General features: G+C 41.9%; 3 protein-coding genes and 1 long non-coding RNA gene across 5 annotated transcripts in view; 3 read left to right on the plus strand and 1 right to left on the minus strand.

Moving 5' to 3' along the window:
* LOC126403699 (uncharacterized) overlaps positions 1–3568 on the plus strand; it is a 16727-nt gene extending 13159 nt beyond the window's left edge. Inside the window, exon 3 of the long non-coding RNA XR_007571351.1 lies at positions 3091–3568. This is a non-coding gene — a long non-coding RNA (uncharacterized LOC126403699). The remainder of the gene's footprint in view (positions 1–3090) is intronic.
* Positions 1–26042, minus strand: part of rnf175 (ring finger protein 175) — a 394559-nt gene that overhangs the window by 266581 nt on the left and 101936 nt on the right. The window lies entirely within an intron of this gene.
* LOC126403687 (gastrula zinc finger protein XlCGF57.1-like) lies at positions 12946–18253 on the plus strand. 2 transcript variants are annotated; one of them, XM_050066398.1, is made up of 5 exons: positions 12946–13191; positions 15680–15714; positions 15772–15880; positions 16296–16676; positions 16951–18253. In XM_050066398.1, the coding sequence occupies exons 3-5, from the start codon at positions 15781–15783 to the stop codon at positions 18147–18149; spliced, it is 1680 nt and encodes a 559-aa protein (XP_049922355.1). In that variant the 5' UTR covers positions 12946–13191; positions 15680–15714; positions 15772–15780; the 3' UTR covers positions 18150–18253. The 2 variants fall into 2 exon arrangements, with proteins under 2 accessions (XP_049922355.1, XP_049922354.1); XM_050066397.1 differs by having other exon boundaries at positions 15680–15880; positions 16951–18252.
* On the plus strand, positions 20393–25644 carry fga (fibrinogen alpha chain). The gene is made up of 5 exons (XM_050066414.1): positions 20393–20549; positions 22264–22368; positions 22494–22677; positions 23766–23911; positions 25488–25644. The coding sequence occupies exons 1-5, from the start codon at positions 20502–20504 to the stop codon at positions 25617–25619; spliced, it is 615 nt and encodes a 204-aa protein (XP_049922371.1). The 5' UTR covers positions 20393–20501; the 3' UTR covers positions 25620–25644.

Genomic DNA, 26042 nt, shown 5'->3' on the forward strand with positions numbered 1-26042 from the left:
AGCCAACACACACACACGTGGTTACGTTTAGGCAACACACACGTGGTTACGTTTAGCCAACACACACACGTGGTTACGTTTAGGCAACACACACGAGGTTATGTTTAGCCAACACACACGTGGTTACGTTTAGCCAACACACACACACGTGGTTACGTTTAGCCAACACACACACACGTGGTTACGTTTAGCCAACACACACACAGACNACGTTTAGCCAACACACACACACGTGGTTACGTTTAGCCAACACACACACACGTGGTTACGTTTAGCCAACACACACACAGACGTGGTTACGTTTAGCCAACACACACGCGTGGCTACGTTTAGCCAACACACACATGTGGTTACGTTTAGCCAACACACACACACGTGGTTACGTTTAGCCAACACACACACGTGGTTACGTTTAGCTAACACAGACACGTGGTTACGTTTAGCCGACACACACGGGGTTACGTTTAGCCGACACACACACGTGGTTACGTTTAGCCGACACACACACGTGGTTACGTTTAGCCGACACACACACGTGGTTACGTTTAGCCAACACACACACATGGTTACGTTTAGCCAACACACACACATGGTTACGTTTAGCCGACACACACACGTTTTCAACGACTTTGGGGTGAGACTGGGTCGAGGCGCCAGATGTTGACAAGGAGGAATATGATATCTCGTGTTCTGCTGCATCTGTTTCAATCAGTTTTATAAAACTTGTCCATCATGAGTCGACCATGTCACAGGAGTGCAAGAGAGAAATGTGAAATCTCTCACTTACACACCAGTGACCCAGTTTGCCGGACACCACGAGTTCATTTAATGAAGCGTCAAATAGATTGTGGAAGAGCTGTTAACCACAAACTTTGAGCAGCGACGGGAGAAGAAACTCTCCTGTCTGACTTCCTGTCGCTCAACACACTCTCTGCCAGCCATTAAGGCGTCCGCTGGGATTGAAGCACGAACAGATGAGTACAAATTGACTTCCTGTCATGAGATTACACACCACAACATGCGGGCAGATGCACATTCACACACCACATTTACTTCAGACGGCAGTGCAAATACCAGCATGATCACACTTTGCAACACGCACACTGACAATACACAATCTAACTGTCACACGCACACAAACACACACACACACACACACACACACACATGGTGGCAGGCAGAGTGGTTGGGTGGCTGAACATTAAAAATGCATCAGAAGCCAATTAGCATCCGTCCGTGACTCTGTGAGGGAAACAGAGAGAGAGAGGAAAACAAGTCAAGAGGAAAGATGGAGAGAGAACGAGACAGGAACAAGTGAGGAGGGAGAAAAGGAAGAAGGAAAGGAACATGCACAGAGACAGGGAGACATGAAGGAGGGGAATGATGACGAACACGCAAACACGCTAAGCCTTAGCTGTGTCAGATGTCATACCCATGTGTACACAAATGTTACACAGTAAATGTTAGTGTTTTGAGATGCTAATTATGAGCTATCGCTAACATTCAACAGCCAATCGTTGTTAGCAATCAGCTCAAAGCTCAGCTCGAGTGAAAGTTTTGCTAGAGTTGCGGTGCGCTCCCGTAACCTGGTCTCACTCCCAACTCGTCAAATACAAAGACTTGGTCAGCGGCCGTTGGCATCAGATACCGATGCAATGGGGCACCCTTTAGCAGCAGTATGAGATGCACTGTGCAGCGGCATTTTTTGAAGCTCAGAGCAACTGCTGTTGTATAAAGAGTGAGATTGTCAGCACAGGGTGGGTCGAGGTCGAGGTAGAGGTGGATGGCTCAAACAAACTTTCAGGCCACTGACCCAGCATCAGTATTTGACACATTAGGGGTGAGAATGAGTCGGGTCCATGGATGTAGAACGAGATTTGGATACAGCATTGGAGACGGGGCGCTGTTCATCCTTGTTAAAGTTGCTCAGTGGCACATGAAGCCAAACAAGTTCAGCTGCCACCTATAAGACCAACACTGCTTCTGCACTGTGGGCTCCAATGTTAGCATGTAGTTAATATGTTCATCTGACTATATCATGACGAAAACTCTGTGTGTGTGTCTGTTCCAGGTTTTTCTCCTCACTGACTTGGTCAATCCATGTGAAATTTGGCACAGTGGTAGAGGGTCATGGGAGGATGTGAATGAAGCAATATTACATCAATTGGCCAAAGGGGGGCGCTATAGCAACCGATTGAAATGTCAAACTGTGAATGGGCATATCTCATGCCCCGTATGTGGTAGAGACATGAAACTTTGCACAGAGATGCCTCTCCTCATGAGGAACACATTTGCCTCAAGAACCCATAACTTCCGCTTATATAGATTTTCCGCCATTTTGAATTTTTTGAAAAACACTTCAAATGGATCTCTTCCTAGGAAGTTTGAGCGATCTGCATGAAACTGGGTGAACATAATCTAGGGACCAATATCTAAAGTTCCCTCTTGGCAAAAGTTGGAAAACTTACTAAAACTGAGCTTCTATAAGGCAATGAATATTGCGGAGGGCGTGGCTCATCACATAAAGGTGTATAACATCTCAAGGGTTTCACCCATCACCACGCAACTTTGTAGGCATATGACCACACATAATCTGAGGGGACCCCTCCATTATTGACCCCATCAAACAAAATGGGGGCGCTAGAGAGCTCATTTCTTATCTAGGCCTAACCGCCATATGGATTTTTACTAAACTTGGTAGATATGTAGAACAGGACGCCTCAAGGTGACTGGAGAAATTTAACTCTAATTGGCAACTGGGTGGCGCTATGACAACAGAAAAATGCTTCAAAATGGCTAAAATGTGACCGATCGCTGTGGCTCCCCCTGTGGACCAATGTTGGTGTTTTTCTAATGTTTGGTATGACTAAGTCATGGTATGGTATGCTGTACATAATGGGTATGGACTAGTATATGTATATACATCCAATTTCAAAGCTTCTCATGTTTGTACATGGGAGAACATGTATTTTATGTTTTAACTTCATATGTACATGTGTTTAACATGTGGAAATTCAATATATGTACATATGGAGGTATGAATGTGCTCATCCTTACACACCTTCACCTCGGTCTCTGATCTCTCCACAGTGAGAGCAACAGAGGAGAGCTGGAGGAGGGGAACCTTTGAGCTGCTCACATGATCTGAGGACTGAAGAGGGTTCCTGCTGGGAGTCCCCTGCAAACATGTCGGCGTCTCTTCAAACGGGGACGCGGCAGACTTGAATCCTCCGGGTCTTCACTAAAACACACAAACCACCACCAAGCAACCTGACCTGCATCTGTGTGTGTGTGTGTGTGTGTGTGTGTGTGTACCTGAGGTATTAACTTGTAAAGTGTTTTGATGATGGCGGGGGAGGAGGATGTAAATCTCTGTAATCCTGCAGGGTCAAAATGTCGATCCACTACACACAGACTGAATACTAATAAGCGAATTGAAACACCTGACACTGTGACAACAGATGCAAGAAATAACAAAATAAAGTCATAAATAAATAGACATCTGTTGCATTTCACCTGGCTCAGTGAGAGGAAGTTAAGTCTTCTTCTCTGTAGGTGATTTCAAGCATGATTAACACTTTTACTGCATCTATTAGAATCTGTTTAAATCCAAAATAAATCCTTGTTAGATCAAAGTCTGAATGCTTCAGCCTGCGAGGTCTTCATGTCTTTAGGTCTTATGTATTTAGTATATAAATATACGTAGTGTATATATATGTGTATAAAATAAGACAATAAGAATTTCAAAAATGGACATTGTGCAGGAGAGCTTAGAAGCCATATATATATATATATATATATATATGAAGTAAAAGCCCACAACTTTAAATTCCACATAGATGTATTGTAACGAATTTTGGAGGCAGATGTGACATCACACAATGTGCAAAAAAAGCCTCTTGGAGCCAAATGATAAACCCAACAGGAAGTCGGCCATTTTGAATTTACTGTGCAATTTTACAGCTGTTGTACTTTACCAAACTCCTTCTAGAGAGTCAATCAGATCTACTTCAGATTTAGTCTGTACAGTCTTCAGAAATCAACAATGAAAAGTTGTTAAAGTTTTGAGTTTTCATGGAGCGGTGGCCATTTGGTGCATTTTACTATGAAACAGGAAGTTGTTGTAACTCAGGTGTACGTTGTCTAATCTGCCCCAAATTGCTCATGTCCAATAAGAGTCCAGGCCTGAGGACATCTGAGGACACCAATATTAAGGTGTAGTCACAGCACCACCTATTGGCAACAGCAGCCTCATGTGACAAACACTGTCTGATTTACATGAAGTCTACATTGTGTGGTCGACACTTTACATGGACAAAACATTATGGTGCATTAAGACTGATTAGGGTTAGGCCCCAAACACCTCTTGGTTGTAGTTAGAAGATGATCATGTTTTGGCTTGAAATGCCCAGTTGGTGGAGCACAATCAATCCCACTGGATAAGCAGCAGTGTCTTTGAAAAACAACCACTTTTCATACCACTATCTGAGCGGGAAACACAGTGATGGGTTTCTAAAAGAACACCTACGTTTGGGGGTTAAAGGCTGCAAGAAACACAGAGACAAGTCCCTAAAAATCACCCACATTTGAGGACTAAAAAGGCGTTAGTAACACAGAGATGGGTTTCTCAAAAACATCCATGTTTGGAGGGTAAAAAACGACTGGAAACACAGCAATGTCCTGCTAATACTGTAGGTCCCCTTTAATATGTGTGTCCAGTGTCCACACTGACATCGCTCTGTTCAGCTTGAGCGGTTGTAGCTGTTCTCCACCCTTTGCTGAGCCATTGCTTCAAAAATGGCTCGGTTGCGATATAAATTGCCAAGTTTCCCTTGTGTACTTTAGTGGGACCAAACTGAAAGCGGACACTTGGTCTAGTTTTAATAAATAATAATAATAATAATAATAATAATAATAATACATTTTATTTATACAGCGCTTTTACAGCTCTCAAAGACGCTTTACATTTAAAACCAAAGAAAAGAAGTACATACATGTAAGTGCAAAGACATAAACAGAAGACAAGGACAATATAAAACAACAAGGTGCAAAAGCATAGAGCAAAAACAAAGGAGGGCACATGAGGAACCGAGAACGAAAAGCTAATGTTAAAGGTTAAAAGCGGATTTGAAAAGGTGGGTTTTGAGGAGTGATTTGAAGGCGGATGGATTTGGACAGTCACGGATGTGTACAGGGAGGGTGTTCCAGAGGGAGGGGGCGGCTATGGAGAAGGCTCTGTCGCCCCAGGTTCAGTGCTTGGTCCTGTGTGGAGGTGAGAGGAGGTTTTTGTCGGATGATCGAAGGTTGCGGGAGGGAGTGTGGTGGTGGAGCATGTCCGTGAGGTAGGAGGGGGCCTGGCTGTGGAGGGCTTTGTGGGTGAGGAGGAGGATCTTGAAATTGATTCTGTACGGGACAGGGAGCCAGTGTAGGTTTTGCAGGACAGGGGTTATATGTTCACGGGAGCTGGTGTGGGTGAGGAGGCGGGCAGCAGAGTTTTGGATGTACTGAAGTTTGTTGAGGACTTTGGATGATGAGCCGTAGAGGATGCTGTTGCAGTAGTCCAGTCTTGAGGTGATGAAAGCATGGATGAGAGTTTCAGCGGCAGAGAAGGAGAGCAATGGACGGAGACGGGCAATGTTTCTAAGGTGAAAGAAGGCAGTTTGGGCGAGGCGGCTAATGTGATGTTCAAATGAGAGGTTATTGTCGAAGATGATACCAAGGTTGCGGATGAATGGGGAGGGAGAGAGGGTGGTGTTGTCAATGCTGAGGGTGAAGTTTTGTGTTGCTGTAGAGAAGGATTTTGGGCCGATGAGTATTATTTCAGATTTGTCACAGTTGAGTTTGAGGAAGTTGGCTTGCAGCCATGATTGGAGTTCAGTCAGACAGTTGGTGAGGGTAGAGCGGGTGGCCGGGGTGATGGATTTTGTGGAGATGTAGATTTGGATGTCGTCAGCGTAGCAGTGGAAATGGAGACCATGACGACGGATGATGGAACCAAGGGGGAGTAGGTAGATGATGAAGAGGAGAGGACCAAGCACCGAGCCCTGAGGGACACCTTGAAGCAAGGGGACGGTGGCAGAGGTGCAGTTGTTGACGTGTCTGTCAGTGAGGTATGATTTGAACCAGGAGAGAGCAGAGCCAGTGATGTTGAGGGAAGTTTGTAGGCGGGACAGCAGAGTGGTGTGGTTGATGGTGTCAAAGGCAGCAGTGAGGTCGAGGAGGATGAGTATGTTGAGGTGGCCAGAGTCGGCAGAGAGGAGGAGGTCGTTAGTGATTTTGAGAAGAGCGGTTTCGGTGCGGTGTTGAGGGCGGAATCCGGGTTGAAATGGTTCATATAGTACATGAGAGTGGAGGTGGGTTTTGATTGAAATGGTTCATATAGTACATGAGAGTGGAGGTGGGTTTTGATTTGGGAGGTGACAACATGTTCCAGAATTTTTGACAGAAAGGGAGGGTTCGAGATGGGACGGAAATTTGAGCTGACGTCAGGGTCCAGGCCGGGTTTTTTGAGGATGGGGGTGACAGCAGCCAGTTTCAGGGATTTTGGGACAGAGCCAGAGGTGAGGGAGGAGTTAATGATGGTAGTGATGAGTGGGGAGATAGTTGGGAGGCAGACTTTGATGATAGAGGATGGTATGGGGTCCAGGGAGGAGGTGGAGCTCTTCATTATGGAGATGATGGGGAGGAGTTCCAGGGGGGAGACAGGGGTGACAGTGGTTGAGTGGTGGTGGAGGCGGTGAGCGGTGGAGAGACTGAGATGGGGGGGGTAAATGGTTTCGATCTTTGACTGAAAAAATGCCAGGAAGGAGTTGCATTTGTCAGTTGTGATGGAGGAGAGGGTGTTGTCGCAGGGTTTAAGGAGTTTATTGACAGTGGAAAAGAGAGTCTTGGGATTTTTGGAGCCAGAGTGAATGAGTTGTGAGTAGTACTTGGACCGGGCGGCAGTGAGGGCGTCTTTGTAGTTTGAAAGGTGGTCTGTATAGGCATGGAGATGGACTGTGAGACTGGTTTTCTTGTAAAGTCTTTCAAGTTGTTGGTTTTGACTCCATAAGCTTCCTAGCTGTTTTTATTATTATTTATATTTTTATTTTTATAATTCTTCCTCCCGCCGTCTCCTAAAACCCAAATTTGACCCCCTAAACATGCTCAACAACTCACCAAAATTGGCACGCTTGTCAGGTCTGGCGAAAAATTTGATAAAATGAAAAAATTAACCCCAAAAGTGCCAAAATGGGCTCTCTAGCGCCACCTCGACACACCGCTGTGGCCTGTAGGAATGTTGTAGAAAGATCAAACCAAAACTGGCTGGGGTCTAAAATCGTCTATAACTTTTGTCTTTAACTGTCTACGTGAGCTGGAGGCCGAAACAGCGTGAGTTCGAGGTCCCGCCCGACGCTACTTGCAGCTTTAATTTAGTTTTGTTTTTCTTGCTGGTAGCTCAGCTCGCTAACTGGCCACTGGCTGCTACTTCGCTGGTCAACCCAGATGCAAGGAAAAATGTAGCTATTGTATGTTTCAGCAAACCCATATTTGCTTTTACACTTGTGCAATGTGGTCGTGGAAATACTCAAGTAAAGTACCTCAAACCTCAGATGTACTCAGTTACTTTCCGTACCAACCTTTAAAACAAACCAACACTGTTGCCTATGATCGTGATGAACTTGTTCTTTGCAGTAATGAATCAGTCTTGTTGTACTTCAGCAAGTTGGTGAGATTTGAGTGAAAGTTTGCTGTGAAGGACTCTGATAAACGCAGCATCAGGGCCACCGTACTTGGGGAACACACAGAGCCTCCACAGTGTCTAGCCTCAGCCAGCTGGCAGCGTCAGTCTGTTGATCAGTTTGTTTAAAGTGTAGAAAGGAGGCGAAGTGAAGCTTCCTTGTGTCTGACATCAACATGTTTGCTGTTCAAAAGCGAACTCACAAACTGGAGCGGTGACTAAAACATCATCCTCTCTAATTGAGACGCAGGAGATTTGCTCGGTGTTTGGTGTTCACGCCGCTGGGAAATGTTCTCCACACAGGAAGCAATCAATCCAGATTTCAGAGTGAAATACAGAAGCATCCATCAGAGAGCGAGTAACAGAGCGTATCAGCGATTTATTTTACAGATGCTCCCAAAGACGTCCACTGGTGTTTGTTGTCTGATGGCTGCAGAGGAGGGGAGATGGATTTGCTGCCTCTCTCTGTATATTTACACATGAACACAACATCTGAGGACTTATTGGGTTACTGTAATCATTCTGACAACAATAACAATCGTTCAAGCTTTCATTCAAGATCTCAGATCCTTCATTTATGTACAAGTAGAAATACCACAGTCCAAAAACACTCCATTACTAGTACAAGTACATGATTGTAAATGTTATCATTTGCTGTTATCAGCAAAATGTACTTAAAGTATCCAAAGTAAAAGTACTCATGATGCAGAATGGCTGCTTTCAAAGTGTTACGCCACACAGTGAATCACCTCTTTGAGGGGCTCAAACACTCACCAGATATATCACAACTGGTGCTCAGAAACACAGAGACAGTTCCCAAGTTTGGGAGCAAAAAAGCTGCATGAAAAACAGCAATGGGTCCCTAAAAAGCACCCAAGTTTGGTGCCTAAAAAGCCACCAGAAACACATTGACAGGTCGCTAAAATAACACTCACATTTGGAGCTGAAAAGCTGCTGGAAACACAGCAATGTCTCACTAAAAAAACAAACATGTTTAGTTCCTTAAAGCTGCAGGAAACACAGTGGTGGAGTCCTCAAATAACACACACACTTGGTGCCTACAAAGCAGCTGGAAATACAGAGACAGTTCCCCTAAAAAACATCCAAGTTTGGAAATGAAAAAGCTGCATGAAGAACAGCCACAAGTCCCTAAAAACACCCACGTTAGGTGCCTAAAAAGCCACCAGAAACACATTGACAGGTCCCTAAAATAACACTCACATTTGGAGCTGAAAAGCTGCTGGAAACACAGCAATGTCTCACAAAAAAAAAAAACATGTTTAGTTGCTTAAAAGCCGCAGAAAACACAGTGACATGTCCTTAAAAAACACCCATGTTCAGGGGATAAAAGCTGCTGGAAACACAGGGATGTCTCACTAAAAAAAAAAACATGTTTAGTTAGAAACACATTGACAGGTCCCTAAAATAACACTCACATTTGGAGCTGAAAAGCTGCAGGAAACACAGTGGTGGGTCCTCAAATAACACCTACATTTGGTGCATAAAAAGCAGCTGGAAACATAGCAAGGGATCCCTAAAAACACGCACATTTTGGGGCTGAAAAGCAGCTGGAAACACAGCTGTGTCTGGCTAATAAAAACCCATGTTTAGTTGCTATGAAGCTGCAGGAAACACAGTGACTGGTCCCTAAAATAACACTCACACTCTTGTTTTGTGGTTTTGTTGTTTGTTAGTCTTGAACAGTGGTCTGCAGCTTCGGCAGGCATCTCGCTTTGGTGACATGTCATCCATCATCCCTCCACCTCCTGATGACAGAGAGCTCATACATAACATCGCTTTAGAGACCTTGATATGATGCGTACAAAACATACAAAGGTGACGTATTTGTGGCGACTGAGCTGCAGTTGCCTGTTTAAGAGTTATTGTAATCCTGACAAAATAAACATTTTATCCTTGTAGTGTTATTTCAGCACCTTTCACTCTGGCTGTGCCTGAACATTTTCCTGCTTCCTTTGCTTTAACATGATGTGATGTATGTTGGTGTGACGCCCTGCCATAGGTTGCATGTCTGTAAGTGTGCAGCAGTTGAACTGAGGGGACGTTTGTCCTCTCAGATTTGAATCACTTTATTTCGTTTTTCACATCAATTGATAAAAAGGCTCCCCGAGGACAGACGGTTAGAAAACGCTGCTAAAAGTATAAATGTATGTTTTTTGTTCCTGCCAAAAACCATAACATCTGAGACGAGCGCACACGTCAGCGCAGTGTGACGAGTGTAAGTGCAGCCCTGCAGCAGCTGGGAGGATTACAGACGTTCACTTCCTCTGCCCGGCCTACTGCAGCTCCTCTACGTTACACATGAATCCATTATGGATGAGAAAAGCAGTCTTTGAATTTAAAATGATTAACTGGATTTAATTGAGGCTCGCAAACCAACAACTTCAGAACTCTCCGTCTTCAAAAGAGCGACTTATCAAAGCATTCAGCCTGTGGATCTGTGTGTGTGTGTGTGTGTGTGTGTCTGTGGGCGTTATGAGTGTGTGTGTGTGTTCGGTTTTGTACAATCGATTGTTCAAGTCTTTATCTGCTATCAGCCTGAGGACCCGCGGGGTGTCTTTCCTTTCTGAGGCTCACAATCTATTTCAGGCGTTTGTATCTGGATACAGAAACATCAGTGTCGCAGCAGCAGCAGCAGCAGCACACACACATGTTGTGTGTCGACGCTTCACCTGAACTCGTTCCTGCACATTTACAAATCCAAACACACCTTCCTCACTCACATTGTTACGTTCAGCGCTGTACTTTATCTTCCTTTGTGTCATGAGGTCAAACTGTTTGTTGTTTAAATATAACAGATGATTAATGTGAATCTGTGCAGAGACTCAAAGTGATGACGTGGCTCCATCTAGTGTTCAGAGGAGAGACACACGGAGGAGCTCAGAGCTGTGAGCCAGGTGTCAACACTGAGCCCTCTGATCAACGATACACTAATAAAGGAAGGTGCCCGCCTGATGACCCCATGACCCCTCTCCCACCAGGGGTTAAACATTACTTTTCTAAGGATTTATATGTATGAAATTAACATGATTTATAAAATAATATTCTCTGATTTCATTATTTTTAACTCCTAAACTTCCCCTGTGTCAGAAAACGTTTAAGAAATCTGTTTAAAGCCTTCAAGATCTAAAGCTAGCAGCATGTGCTGATGACATCAGCGTCAAAATGTGCTGCTATAATCATAAAACATACTTTATATGAAAATATTGACCCTTTAAAGATGTGTCTCAGGTTTATTGACAGCTCCATCAGATTTCTACAAAATCATCATTTGATTGGGGACAAAGGAGTCAGCGACATCACATCCTGTCTCACTTCCTGGTTTCCAAACAGGTGTGACTGCTGCTCAGGTACTGATTTCTTTTTTGGATAAATAAATAAATAAATTAAATAATATTTCTATCAAGTGTGTTTCAGATATAACAGATATGTTCTGTACCCCTGATGGATCCAAACTAACGCTGTGTATAATTTTTTGTTAACTCCGTCAGATCTGACCTCTGACATCCTTCATGTATGATGTTAAAGAAAAAAAGAAATCACTGGGAGGTTTAATAGTTTTGAGTTTAATCTTCACCGCCTGATTAAAGAGTTTAAAAAAAGGTTTTGGCCCCACTGTCAAGAATGAGTAAAAAAGTTAGCTCTTTCTATCACTCAATAAATCTGAAAAAAAACCCTGATGAAATGAAATAAAATGAAATGAAATTTTAAAGAATGAAATGAAATGAAATACAATAAAAATGAAATGAAATTAAATTAAATAGAATTTAAAAATGAAATAAAATGAAATAAACTTAAAAAAAATAAAAAATAAAAGAAATAAAACAAATTAAGAAATGAAATGAAGTAAAATAAAATTCAAAAAATGAAATAAAATAAAATTTAAAAAAGAGAAATAAAATGAATTTTTTTTAAAAAAGAAATGAAATGAAGTAAAATAAAATTTAAAATGAAATAAAATAAAATAAAAAAAGAAATAAAATGGAATAAAATAAAATAAAATTTGAAAATGAAATAAAATGAAATTTAAAAAATGAAATGAAATGAAGTGAAATAAAATTTAAGAATGAAATAAAATAAAATTAAAAAAAATGAAATGAAATAAAATAAAATAGAATTTAAAAAATGAAATAACATGGAAATTTTTTTTAAAAATGAAATGGAATGAAATGAAGTGAAATAAAATTTAAAAATGAAATGAAATTTTAAAAAATGAAATCAAATGAAGTAAAATAAAATTTAAAAAATGAAATGAAATGAGATAAAACTTTAATGGGGATATTCACATGTTACAGCAGCTCAAATAGCACAGATAGAAAAGCAAGTTGAATACTGATAGAATACTTATAGAATAAAGATAAAATACAAAAAGATATCAGAATCAGAAAAATATAAAGTACTAAATTAGACACAACTACACACTTAATACTATTTACACTATATACACCCTTCACATAAAAGGAACATGTAGATATGAATATAAATATGGGAACCTGTGTGTTAGTGAGGTAAATATTTCTGGTTCACAGTATGAGAGTAAAATGGCTTTTATAGATATGTATTTTAAAATTCCATACATCTGTAGAGCAAAAATAAGACACTGCAGGTGTGTACTGTCACCATGGAACTTCCCCAGTTGATTACTCACGTTTAGATAATTATTTTTTGTGCTACACATTAACTGAAATGTTATGTTTAAATATGCAAATTATGCATCATATATGCACACTTGGCAATAATTCCCAGAACAGACAGTCTGAACTTAAGTAAACACTGTAAAGGGGAACTACACCTGTTCTCACGACTGGTCTAAGACAGTCAGAAAATATTAGTAAACATGATACAACTCAAATTTGTGATGTCATAAGGTATAAAAAGTCTGGAGCTGCTCCACAGACAGATTATATTATTATTATTATTATTATTATTATTATTATATTATTATTATTAATATTATTATTATTATTATTATGACATCACTTCCTGTAGTACCTAATGTCCCTCTGACTGATTGTATATTCCTATAATTACATTAAGAAAACTAACAACTTTTAAAACGCGTATTGACTTATTTTTGTCCTAAACGAGACGCTGTCTCCTTGTAAACCAGCGACACAGCGATTGGCGCCAAAACTCTCCAATAACGCGCCTCTCCTCTGACGTTGTCGTAGCCGATTGGTCGAAATCTTCGTCCTCCCACTAAACCCGGAAGTAAACAAAGACGCTCTTGTGTTTGAAAATCAGTTCATTAGCTGCTCCTCTGTCTGGACTTTAATTATCTTTTTGAAAAGACCGGAAACAACGTTTTCGTTTTGTTTCACAACTTGAAAGCTTAAAGGCACGAGCGGAAGTTTATTTATGTGGATACGAACCGGATGTTGGTGTGCAGCAGCGGTGTAGCTCAGACGCTAGCCCCATGAAAGGATGAAAGGACAGTACGTGTTCTCCCTGTGGTGAGTGTGACCGTGTTTCTGTCTGTGTGGTGTTACAGTGGCGGAACAGTGACTGAAACTGGGCCAGAATTAGGAAGATGGAGGCGGACGGAAGCCTGACAGGGCCAACATTAGCTCCGATATGAACCTTGAGTGTAATGCTAATACACGAGAAGCACAAAGTGTGGCTAAGCTAAAGTTAGCTTCACAGACACACAGCAGACATGTTGTCCCAGAGCTACATCAACACACGTGCTAAAGTTGTGAGCTCAGCGTCACTGCGGTTATAAACCAATGATAATGATAATACACTGTATTTAAATAGCTACATTAGCTCAAAGTAAAGTGTTTGACGTGGCAACAAGAAGATAAAAGCATAGGTCGGGGCAATTTGAGGCAATGCTGAGCAACAAGAGGCAGAATAGGAAGACAAGACCAAATGTGCATCTAGACAGCATGGACATGTTCATTTCATTGATTTACTCCATAAGTGAAAACCTGCTCTGTTCCCACTGACAGCGATGGGGCACGTGAGGACAGAATTCAAACTGCTGCCAAAAATTCAGTTTTTGACATAAAATTCTGATATTTGCCAAACATCATCCACCATGACTCCAAAATTATGTCCTTTTCTTTTTTTCATGAACATTGAAAACTTATTCATCAAGAATTTGCAAGTATATGTGTGCTGTAAACATCTCGGTGCACTGCAGCCTCAATTTCTGATAGATCAAAAATCTGTGAGGACAGTTTGTCGCTCAAGATGCTCTGGAGCAGGTTTGGTGTCAACTGAGCAAAAATTGTGGGAGGAGAAAGGTTTAAGAAGTTTTCAAAAACTTCATAATTCGCAATAGGTTTAAATGTACAAAAGTTTCTTCAGTGTCGGGGCTACATTTTGGTGAAAGTTGCAAAGCTGTAGCACATACGGTCAATTTGTTGTGAATCTTCAAAGTTTTGAACCTAAGACGCTTGCTGTAGGTGCTTAGGCAGTTCACTGTGCGCATGGATACTGGACTTCCTCAGGAACAGACCTCAGCACGGGAGATGGCACTTCCTCCACACTCATCCTGAACACCGGAACACCACAGGGGTGTGTCCTCAGCCCCCTCCTCTTCTCCCTCTTCACCCATGACTGCTCCCCCATCCACCCCACAAACAACATCGTCAAGTTCGCTGACGACACCACCATTGTAGGACTGATTAGGAACAGCGATGAGTGAGCCTACAGGGAGGAGGTCGAACGCCTGACAGACTGGTGCCTCCATAACAACCTGGACCTCAACACAACCAAAACCAAGGGAATTATTGTGGATTTCAGAAAATCCAAAAAGACTGAGCCCCCACCCTCTCCATCAAAGGAGAGGAAGTTGAGAGGGTGGAGAGCTTTAAATTCCTTGGTCTCCACATTTCGGCCAACCTCACCTGGTCCGTCCACGCCTCCTATCAGGTGAGGAAGGCCCACCAGTGACTTTACTTCCTCAGGAAGTTAAAGCAGGCCCACCTCCCCTGCCCACTGCTGGTTAACTTCTACAGGGCCTCCATCGAGTCCATCCTGACCTACTGCTGCACAATGTGGTTCACCAGCCGCACCGCAGAGGACAGGAAGGACCTGCAGCGGGTGGTGAGGACCCCAGAGAAGATCATCGGGACCACACTGCCCCCCCTCAGAGACACCTACACACCCCGGACATTACCTATTCTCCCCCCTCCCCTCTGGAAAGGGATACCGCTCTCTTAAAGCCAGAACAGCCAGACTCACTAACAGCTTCTTCCCCCAGGCCGTCGAAGCCATCACCCCACCCATCCCACCCAAAGACTGACACTGGAACACACTAAAATACTGAGTGCAATACCCCCTATTTGTTTTGTACAACTGCCAAATAGGAGCTGCTAAACAGATTTTCACAGTGATATTGTCTGACAATGTTAACGGTGACAATAAAGTATTCTTATCTTATCTGTAGCGCCACCATCAGGACTATTGACTTGCGTTTGCAGCTGAGCAAATCTGGCACAGGACTGGACCTTTGTGCAAAGTTCGGTGATTTTTCGTGCATGGGAAGTAGGATCTCCTCGGAAGAAGAAGAAAGAACAAACAGGACCGCCTGCCGGACCCTAGTTAAGCTGAGATTAACAGACAGTGGTGGAGAAAGTGTTCAGATTCTTTACTTCCGTCATAGTACTAATTCCACACCTCTGGAAATGTAATCAGTATAATGTAATTAAAGTATTTAAAGTGACTACCCTACATGATGTCATTACATGATTGTGACTCATTCATTCATGTAGAAGCATGAATTGACAGTTATTAACACGATGACTGATACATTACAGTTATTAACGTGTTTCAAAGGAGAAGTTTGTGAAGCTGGAATGATAAATGATGTAATAACTGTCGCTGTCAGAGTCATGTTGGGGAGCAGGCGATATTCAGAGAAACTTTATTTTGTCGTTAAACTCGTGTATAAAAGTTTCCTCAGCTGCTTCAGTTCAATCTTCTGTCTTTCAGATCTGCGTCTGGTGTTGATTCTCAGAGCGACTGCAGTGGACATCATGGCGTCGCCCAGCACGCTGTCTCTGCTCGGCTTCAAGCAGCTGTCGGTGGACATCATGGCGTCGCCCAGCACGCTGTCTCTGCTCGGCTTCAAGCAGCTGTCTGTCTCTCTGGTGGACTGTTTGAGGACACCTGCTGGGAGGCTGGAGTCTACAGGTGAGCAGCTGACACGAGGGTCCCTCCAGAAACACAGCATCACGTGCTCACTTCACTTCCTTTCACTCGGCGTCTTACCTTCTGTTGTATCATCTGTGCTCGTAACGATGGCTTGGCGGGAAGTTCAGGTTGACAGTGTCGCTCCTGTAACGTAGCCAAGTTAGCCCTCAAGCTAACCAATGCTAACTACACCACTGACAGCCTGTAAATGTGCAGCCTCTGTGGTTTTTCTGTTAACCTCACTCCTGCTCGTACGGCCAAATGGGAAGAAACTCGGTTCAATGTTTGAGTCGTGTCCACAGACTCCGGGTCACTCACTGTATCCATTTCTTATCATGTCTTGCACGTGGAGCTCTTTAAGACCCGTTAAGAGTGTATGAATTGTGCTTTATAAACCACTGTGTACTGTCCTCAGGCTCCTCCCCTGAGCTCTCAGTGCTCGCATCGAGGCAGCCGTCTGTCTGCGTGGCGGACTGCATGAAAACTCCAGGACTGAATCTGCCGCTCCTCCATCCTGCAGAGGAGCAGCAGAGTCACAGCGGCATCAGGGTGGAGTTCAAAGAGGAGGCCGGCGACTGCTTTGAGAATCCACACTGGTATGACACTGATATCGGAGCGGAGGTAGATTTGTTTAAAGAAGAAGAAGAGTCAGAGTGTGACGACAACGATCCCAACTGGGAGGAGGATGGCGGCGGCGGCTCAGACGGGCTGAGGTGGTTCATACGGGACGAGGACAGCGTCTCCACACCGGAGCAACAAGAGGCTGAAGATGTAGCGTCTGAGGCCGGAGGTGGAGGTAAATGTTTCTGTACAGATGAAGATGTGTGGTGTTTGTCTTACTGATTTTACACTCTCGCTCTTCACCAAGCTTCTTGTGCTGCGGCTGACTGGAAAATCCCAGCTCAGCAGTGTTAATGCTCATGATAATACACTCTGAAACTAAAACGGATTTTTGTCCAAAGATTAAATCTAAAGCACCAAAATAAAGACTGCAGCTGTAAAAGTGATCTCTGACAGAAACTGAATTCTTTCTATGTGTATTTCTCTTTCTCTTGACTCGACCAATGAAGACAAAGCAGAGAAGAGTGAACCCCGACATCACTGTGAGCACTGTGGGAAATCCTTCGCAAGGAGGAGCAACGTCACCCGACACCGGCGGTACCACTGCAGCACAACAACAGGTACACCGAGCCAGCCGGAGTCTGAGCCAGCGGAGCAGGAGACGTTTTCCTGTGACACATGCAGCCTGACCTTCCGGACTAAACGGCACTTAAGGCTGCATGAACGCATTCACACACAGGACAGTGAAAATCACCAGGATAAAGCAACATCCCCACGAGAGAGGTGTCACACCTGCAAACAGTGCAATAAGAGCTTCTACTTGCTGCACACGCTCCAGCAGCACCACCTCGTCCACACAGGGGAGAAACCCTTCGTATGCGAGCAGTGTGGCAAAACCTGCGCCCGGAGGGGAGACCTCAAAACGCACATGCTCAGTCACTCTGAGGAGAGACCGCACCGCTGCAGCCACTGTACGAAAAGCTTCAAGCAGCTGACCAAACTGAGGCAGCACGAGCGCGTTCACACGGGCGAGAAACCGTTCCAGTGCAAGTTGTGTCCGAAGCGGTTCAGGGTCCAGGCCTCGCTGGCGGCGCACCAGTACACCCACACTGGAGAGAAACCCTACAAGTGCGACCTGTGCCCCAAAGCCTTTAGCGTCAGGAACAACCTGAAGAAGCACAAGATGATACACACCGGGGAGAAACCATACTGCTGCTCGCACTGCGGCAAAGGCTGCCGGCTCCTGCAGCACCTCATCATCCACGAGCGCAGCCACACGGGCGAGAAACCCTACAAGTGCGACAAGTGCGACAAAGGCTACGCCCATCCGTCAGCGCTGAAGTTACACCTGTCCACTCATGGGGAGAAACCGCTGCGCTGCTCCCTGTGTGGGCAGGAGTTCACAGACCTCTCAGAGCTGTCCAGTCACGAGTGCTGCAAGACGATGGAGAAACCATACCGCTGTTCCCAGTGTGGCAAGTGCTTCACCCAGGCTGTGCAGCTGAGGAAGCACTGCCTGATCCACTCCGGGGAGAAACCCTTCGACTGTAAAGACTGCGGGAAGAAATTCAACGACAAGAGCAACCTCACCAAACACATCCGTATTCACACAGGAGAGAAACCGTTTGAGTGTGAACACTGTCAGAAAGGCTTCAGACTCCTGCAGCACCTCACCACCCACCGACTGACTCACACCAAGAAGCAGTAGCGACCGGGCTGTCGGTTTGATCCTCGTGTCTCTGTGCCAAACTCTGAAATATCATGTTTTATGTTAAAATAAAGTCATGAGCAAAACTTTCCTTCTTCAGTTTTGGTTATTGTAAAATTGGTGCTAAATTTGTCTCCAAAAGGCATCGATATGTTTTAGATCCAACTGGCCTCAACCAGCAGGAACTAATCTAACCCGAATAACACATGTTACCATGTTTCATGAGTCATAAATGTTTGTAACTGGAGTGGTGACCCACAGTAAGGTCCATGTGCTGCACGTCTTTAGAGTCTTAAAACGTCTTAAGTTAATTTTTTATGAATATTAGGCCTTAAAAGTAATTATAAAGTGTTAGATTTGAATTTGTGATAATCATAATTCATATATCCATTTTAAATTTCCTGTTGTCAAATTGAGTCGATCTGTTCTGTCAAACTCAGATTTCTGATGTTACAAACGTTATTTTATTATCAGCTATGGCAGCGACAATGTGAAGCTTCAGCTTTGAGCTAAATGCTAACGGTAGCATGCTAACACTCTGGTTAGTTGTCACACTTAATTAAAAAGTCTTGAAATGTCTGAAATTCAATTTTTATAAACATTAGGCCTTTGAATTGGTGAAGTTTTTATAGCAACAGATATTTTATCTTACTTAATTTAATAATATATTTTTGTCAAAACAAGTCGAGGTGTTCTGCGTAAAACATTTCTGCAAATCTTACAACCACCACTGGACCTGATCGTCTTTTTACTTTGTGCTTGTACCTGTTGGCAAAATGTGGATGAAGCCATCTCACCTGATAACCATGTTATAAAGCCCACCTCTGCACAGGACCACATGTGTACTTTATGCAATGTTTGAATGAGAAAAATATCATTTGTTCAAAAATCGGTTTTGAATTTAGTTTCAAAAATGATCTGGGAAAGGTTTTAAAAAGTGTTAAATGTGTCTGACACGTGCGAGCTGCCTGTGGGAGCAAAGAAGATGTAACCCTGCTCTCTGTCGCAGTGTTTTACACTCCACATTGTGCAGCTGTGAACAGTGATGGTTCCAGCAGGTGGCGCTGCTGCTGCATTCTCCTCTCCACTCTTCAGCTCATGACATCCATCAGTGCTGACCGACTGTCTCGGGTCCAGAGATCCTCAGAAGGTTAGTTTGTTCCATAAAAATGACTTCTGTGTATGTTTTGATGTTTTTCTTCCCCACAAGACAAAATGACTTTATATCTTGTGTCTGACTTGTGTTCATGATAATAACAGTGTAGAGAAGTAGGATGATAGATATTTAATATTTTATATTATATTTTTTTCTGTCCATTTCTGTACAGTTTTTGTTATATATATTTTTTTCTATTAATTTTCGTACATTTTCCTTATATTTTATAATACTTTTATTCTTATTAACAAGTTTCTTTATTTATTCATATATTTCTTTTTTATATTTATCCTTTTTTTAAAAACAGCAATGTTTTTTATTCTATATTTTTTACATCCTTTTGTAAAAATATTTTTATTTTAAAATTTTTTACTCTTTCCACATTTACATTTTTCTATATTTTTTCTACTTATAAAAATATTTTCTTTAATTTTTCTATCCATTTTTAAAAATGTTCTTCAGTTATAATTTTACCATATTTTTTATTTCTTTATTTTTTTATTCTAGCTATTTTTTAAATTCCTTTTCTATATTTGTTAATATTTATAAAATTTATATTTTTAAATATATTTCTATTTTTTTAACTTGTTTTTTGATTTTTCAAAATGTATTTTTAAAATGCTTTTCTATATTATTTCTATTTGATTTGTTTTTTCAATATATATTTTATTATTATGTTTTAAAAAGTGTTTGTTCTATTAAAGTTTTTTAAAATGTTTTGCTGTATTTTCTATAGTTTTATTTTTCTTTCTTTTTGCTTATTCATTGTTTCCTGCTTCTGTTTTTGAGTGTTTGATCTTGCAGTCACAGGCCACACTTCATATTCCAGTATCTCCTGCACATGTGTTGATTCATGTACAACTAGCAGTCCCACATCTCTGTCACTGATATGAGTGTGTTTGTCACTGTTTGCTTTGAGAAAACATTCTGCATTAATGCCGGTAAGTCCTGCAGTGACTGATCTGAGTGGGCGATGTGTTTGTGAACACAGCAACGACACACCGAGAACAACAAACAGCATCGATCAGTGCGGACAGCACAAGTGACTCAACTCTGATCTGACCTGACCAAGGTTTCCTGCTGAGTCACAGGTTTGTCAGCTTGAACCAGGAGGCTTCAAATAGAGCGTCAGCGCCGTCAGGGAAACATTCAGTGACCAGTCTTCTTCACACAGCGGGAGGACGACAGAAACAAAGATGGAGCGACTCGTCTGTCTCAGTTTGATGTTTGTGGCTTCAGCTCTGGTGAGTCTCACATCAAAGTTTAATACATTCAAACATTTTTAAAAAACTAAAACAATTTTTTTTTTACAATTATTTTTAAATGATTTTTTTTTGTGTGCACCTTTTATTTTATTGTTTGATACTCTGACCTGCTCTGTGTTGCCTAATGTCACTGTTTCCTGCCTCGTTAGTTGTGCAGGTTAAACATTTTAACTCTTAGATATCACCATGAAACTTCCCCAGTTAATGACTTATATTAAGACAGTCTTTTTTTTGTTTTTCAAGTTTTACAAAACTTTATATATGTACTTCATGTCACACTGAAATCTGAACTAAAACACCTGAATGTGTCCGTGGGACGTTTAGTTTCCTCCAGTCTGAAAGAAGACGCAGTATGAAATCCAACAAAGCCCCGAATCTGAAAATTGACCAGTGCATGCATGCCTGCAAAAAATGGTTTTCACCTCTCGTGTCTTCTGTTAATGAGAAATAATATAACTATCCTGAGGGAGAGTGCTGAGCTGCAGCTGCAGGACAAGGTGGGAAGAGTGCAAATATAAATTTGGTGTGGAAGACTTGGGGTTCGACTCCCACACAGGGTGGAGCAACACAAACCGTGTGCCGACCCTTCGGCAGTATATATGTGTGTGTGTGTGTGTCTGTGTGTGTGTGTGTGTGTGAGAAATAGACACGATTTATTAAATATTTTGATCTGCTTTCATGTATTTTTTTTTAACCTCACAAAACAGCCTCATCTCAGACAAACTATTAAAAAATGTGTTCAGAGCCTTCAAAATCTAAAACTAACCGCACGCACTGAAGACACCTCTGTAAAAATGTCCTGCTATAATAATCTTTGTTTTGAAACATATTTTATATGAACATGTTGGCCCTTTACAGAGACGCCCCAGCTTTTTGTCTAAGACACAGGTCAACTCTGTCGCCCACCTGAATCCAAACTAAACTTGTTTAAAAATGAGCAGTAAGAGAACTTTGAAAAATAAAACGTCTCCTCACGACTGCTGTGAAATTGACAAATATAGAACTTTTTTAGACACCTCTAAAACAGTTTTGAAAGGTTTACGTTACATAATGCTGCATTTACCAGGAATATTTAGTCTAAAATAATATCAAAAGTTCTCTCAGTTATTATCATCTGCTCACATTATTAATCTTTACAGTCTAAAAAAACAAGCAATGTGCTTTTATTCACTTCAACTCAACTTTATTAATATCGCACCTTTTATACAAACATACAGCACAAACGAAAATGTGCAAAACTCTGCAAGCTAAATTTTTTTTTTAAAGTTTAATGTGAAAATAAATCAATAAGTAAAAATCATGTAAAAGTCAAAAATTACATTTGAAAAGCTGAACCCATAACGTTATTAACGTTAACGTCAATCTAAAAGACAGGTCTTTTATTTCCTTTTAAAAATACACGTATTACTCAGCATCATCATCATCATCATATTTTTCTGCTCCTGAACCTAAATTAAATGTTTTCTCTCTCCAGACCGCGGATATCGACCCTAGAGGAGCGCGCCCGGTGCAGCCCGCCACCAGAAGCGAAAAATGTGCCACTGAGAAGGAGTGGCCTTTCTGCACGTCTGATAANAGGTCTTTTATTTCCTTTTAAAAATACACGTATTACTCATCATCATCATCATCACCATCACCATCATCATCATATTTTTCTGCTCCTGAACCTAAATTAAATGTTTTCTCTCTCCAGACCGCGGTTATCGACCCTAGAGGAGCGCGCCCGGTGCAGCCCGCCACCAGAAGCGAAAAATGTGCCACTGAGAAGGAGTGGCCTTTCTGCACGTCTGATAACTGGGTACAACTCACTTCCTGCTCCATCAGCGCTGAGCCTTGTGTTGTTTCTTCGTCCTATCACTTCATTTCATCCAGTCAGAGTAGTTGTGAGGACGTTAAAGTTAAGTGTCTCATGTCCTCCAACAGGGCCCTAAATGCCCGTCGGGCTGCAGGATCCAGGGACTGATGGACAAAGACGACCACGACTTGCTGAAGAAGATCGAGAAGATCCGCAGCCTCTTGGAGCAGAACAAGGCCAACTACCGCAACGCCGACCACAACTCCAAAGAGACCTTCACCATCCTGAGGGAGAGACTCACCATCGACGCTGGTTAGTGTGTGTGTGTGTGTGTGTGTGTGTTCATGACGTGTAGAAATTCATACACAACTTTTAAAAGATTGATCCCACTGATGGAGTTCATCTGAACTCATTATATTCTCTCTCTTTTCAATGTGTTGCTGAAAATGTTCCTGAAGGACTCAGAGTCAGAAACACTCAGTTGCTCTTTCACATAAACAGAGTCGTCAGTCGAATCAGATTCGCCTGTTCAATACAAATATTTGTTCTAGAGTTTGAACGTTAACGTTATCTCAGAGCCTGATCGGACAACGACGGCTCCACTTGAAGGAATCTGAATCGACTGATGATTCCAGTCTCCATCTTAAACACTTTCCCCGTCAGAGTATGATTTTGAAGTTTCCAGCCACCTCCAGCATTTCTGATCACATTCACTGATCCTTACAGACCCACAGTCCAGTCCATTTTATTTATATAGCACATTTCAAAAGCATGAAGTCACCAAAGTGCTGCACAAAAATACACTTAAGAATATACAGGTCATAGATACAGAAGCGATACAGACAGTACAGCAAGCTCAAGGGATAAAAAGACACAGAGACAGGTTGGTCTACTCGTCAACCAGAATCAAAACCCAAGCAAAACAAGTGGGTCTTGAGATTCTACAGTGGGGGCCATTTTGACATGGGCAGGCAGGAGATTCCATAGCCTAGGGGCAGCTACCGAGAAGGCGTAGTCACCTCTCGTTTTCAAGTGGCTTTTTGGGACCACAAGCCACCAGTTCAGCTCCATCCATGCCTTAATGTCCTTGAGACACTCAAACAGGGGCGTCAGGGAGCAGTTGTTGAGCCTTTTGACTGGCAAGTAAATTTGGGAGTCATCTGCATATAGGTGGTAAGCGACGCCATGTTTCTTTAAGATAAGACCAGGGGGCAGAAGATACAGAGACAACAAAATGGGCCCCAAAATCGAGCCCACAGAATAATTCAAGTTTTATGGTAGATATACTTTTAATGCTCTGTGGTCAGTGTTGATGTAGAACTTCACATCAAGTATCAGTCAGTCTGCCCACCTGTGCATCATCACCGTGCTCATCTATCCATGCCCGCTCCCTCCACCAGATCACGACAACAACTACTTCGACCTGGCCCAGAGTCTGCGGCAGAGAATCACAGACATGAAGATCAAGATCGACAGGCAGCTGAGTGTCCTGGCCGCCCTGAAGGATCGAGTCAAAGACCAGGTGGTGGAGATGCAGAGGCTGGAGGTACGGAGGCACAGCAGGGACATGTTCACACGCAGGGGTGCGGCGAACGCTCCGGCTGTTTCTGATGAATGACAGGAAGTACTGTAAAAGTAAACGTAAGATAAGAGACAATTTTCCAAGACGCCACAGAAGTCAAGAAAAAGAGTTAAGTTTTTGGGCGAGGTGACAAACTGCCGAACAGAAACAAATGTTGTTACTTTAATTTTACACCTTTTTAAGGAAGTTATTATTTTACCTAAAATCATCACTGCCATAGAGCCAACACTTTAAAGTGCAGATCCTGCTCTGCCTTCGGATAACGACGAAATGTGTTCTAGAGTATAAACTTAATTTTGACAACTTATAGTTGATTATTTAGAGACCACAGCAGGTGGGGATTAAATAGAAATAAACAAATCATTACAATAAACAACTTATAGTTTAATACAAGAAACTTTATGGAAATAATTCCATAGTATCTCAAAATGAGGAGAAACTCTCTCAGTGGTTTGACTGAGGCCCATTTTGAGATTTGAAGTCAGTGGTTTGACTGAGGCCCATTTTGAGATTTGAAGTCAATATTTTTTTTCATTTTGAGACACGATCTTTTTAATACACTAAAAAAATTTCGTTTCTCATAATTTCTAAGAAAATGTCTTTTTTCAAAAAGTTTCTAATTTTCTTGAAAAAGTATTGTTATTTTGAGACTTTATCTCATTATTTTTGAGATACAAGATCATTTTGAGAGACTAAGTCATAATTTTGAGAAAGTTTCTTAATATTTTTAAGGAAGTTTCTTTTTGTTTTTAAACACTAAGTCATTATTTTGAGACCTTTTCTCATTATTCTTGAGATACAAAATCATTTTGAGAGACAAAGTCATAATTATGAGGAAGTTTCTCATTGTTTCGATATACTAAGTCATTTTTTTAGACAATGTCTTCATTTTGAGACAAGAAAATATGTCTTTTTTCAAAAAGTTTCGCATTTTCTTGAAAAAGTATGGTTATTTTGAGATGCTATTTTTTTTAGAATGGTTCTCAATAATTTGAGAAAGTTTCCAATTGTTTTCATATACTGTCATTAATTTGAGGATGAAGATTCATTTGAGAAAGTCTCTAACTGTAGTGCCGCACAGGATCGTTTCTTTATTTCATCACGTCGGAGGAAATTGGCTTCTATGCTAGTTAGCTTTAGCAGGAGTTAAGAAGTTTTTTTCTCCATTAGTATTGGATCAATTAATTGTGTAGAATAAAAATGTAGTTTTAGCTTCAGCTAAAGTTAGCTGAGGCTACGTCACCAGCGAGCGTTCACTTGGTGTCTTCTTCACAGACAGAGTGACGTTTCTGTGATTTAGCTGTTGTTAGTTAAAGTTAAAAAGCTGTTTCTTCAGAAATGATTCATTTCAAAGGCATAAGATTTTATATTTAGCAACACAGACGTCAGAGAGTCAGATTCAGGCACGTTTTTCTCTTGACTTGAGTAAGTTCACTCCATGCACACAGATGAGACTCATCATTTTATTCACTGTCAGAGTTTCTGCAGAGTTGATTTGTGTGACCTCCCTCATTTTCTAATTCTTCGTCTCCTCTGTCAGGTGGATATCGATATTAAGCTCCGCTCCTGCAAAGGATCCTGCCAAAGCTACTCTGAGTACAATGTGGACAAGGACAGCTACGTGGAACTGGACAAACAGGTGAGCTTTGAATTGGTTTTAAACTGGATTTAACACTATTAATTATGAAAGCTTCCACATCTAAATACTGCTGAACGATGTTAAGATCTATTTGGTCTGCAGCCTTTTTACTACAACCACTTCTTGGGGCAGGAGCTGCACATTTCAACCATTTATCCTGTTAAACACCAGCTACTAGCTAACTGTTTCAACTGTGTATCTGTAACCAGCTGCAGCCAGAGCAGCTATGTGACCCGCCAACTGGCCACATGACTCGCCCACCATTCCTACATGTCAGCCAGCGATCAGCTCCCTTCGCCTCTTGGCCCTAAAGCAGAAGCTTTAAAGAAAATGCTAAGTTAGCCGTTAGCTATCAAGTATTAGCTTAAAAGAGAGGTGTTAAGGTTAAGGTAAGGGTAAAGGTTACATCATGTTACCTAATCACAGATAATAAAGTGGATTACTGCAACATTTAGC

Source organism: Epinephelus moara, chromosome 17 (assembly GCF_006386435.1).
Source record: "Epinephelus moara isolate mb chromosome 17, YSFRI_EMoa_1.0, whole genome shotgun sequence".
NCBI classification, from domain to species: domain Eukaryota; kingdom Metazoa; phylum Chordata; class Actinopteri; order Perciformes; family Serranidae; genus Epinephelus; species Epinephelus moara.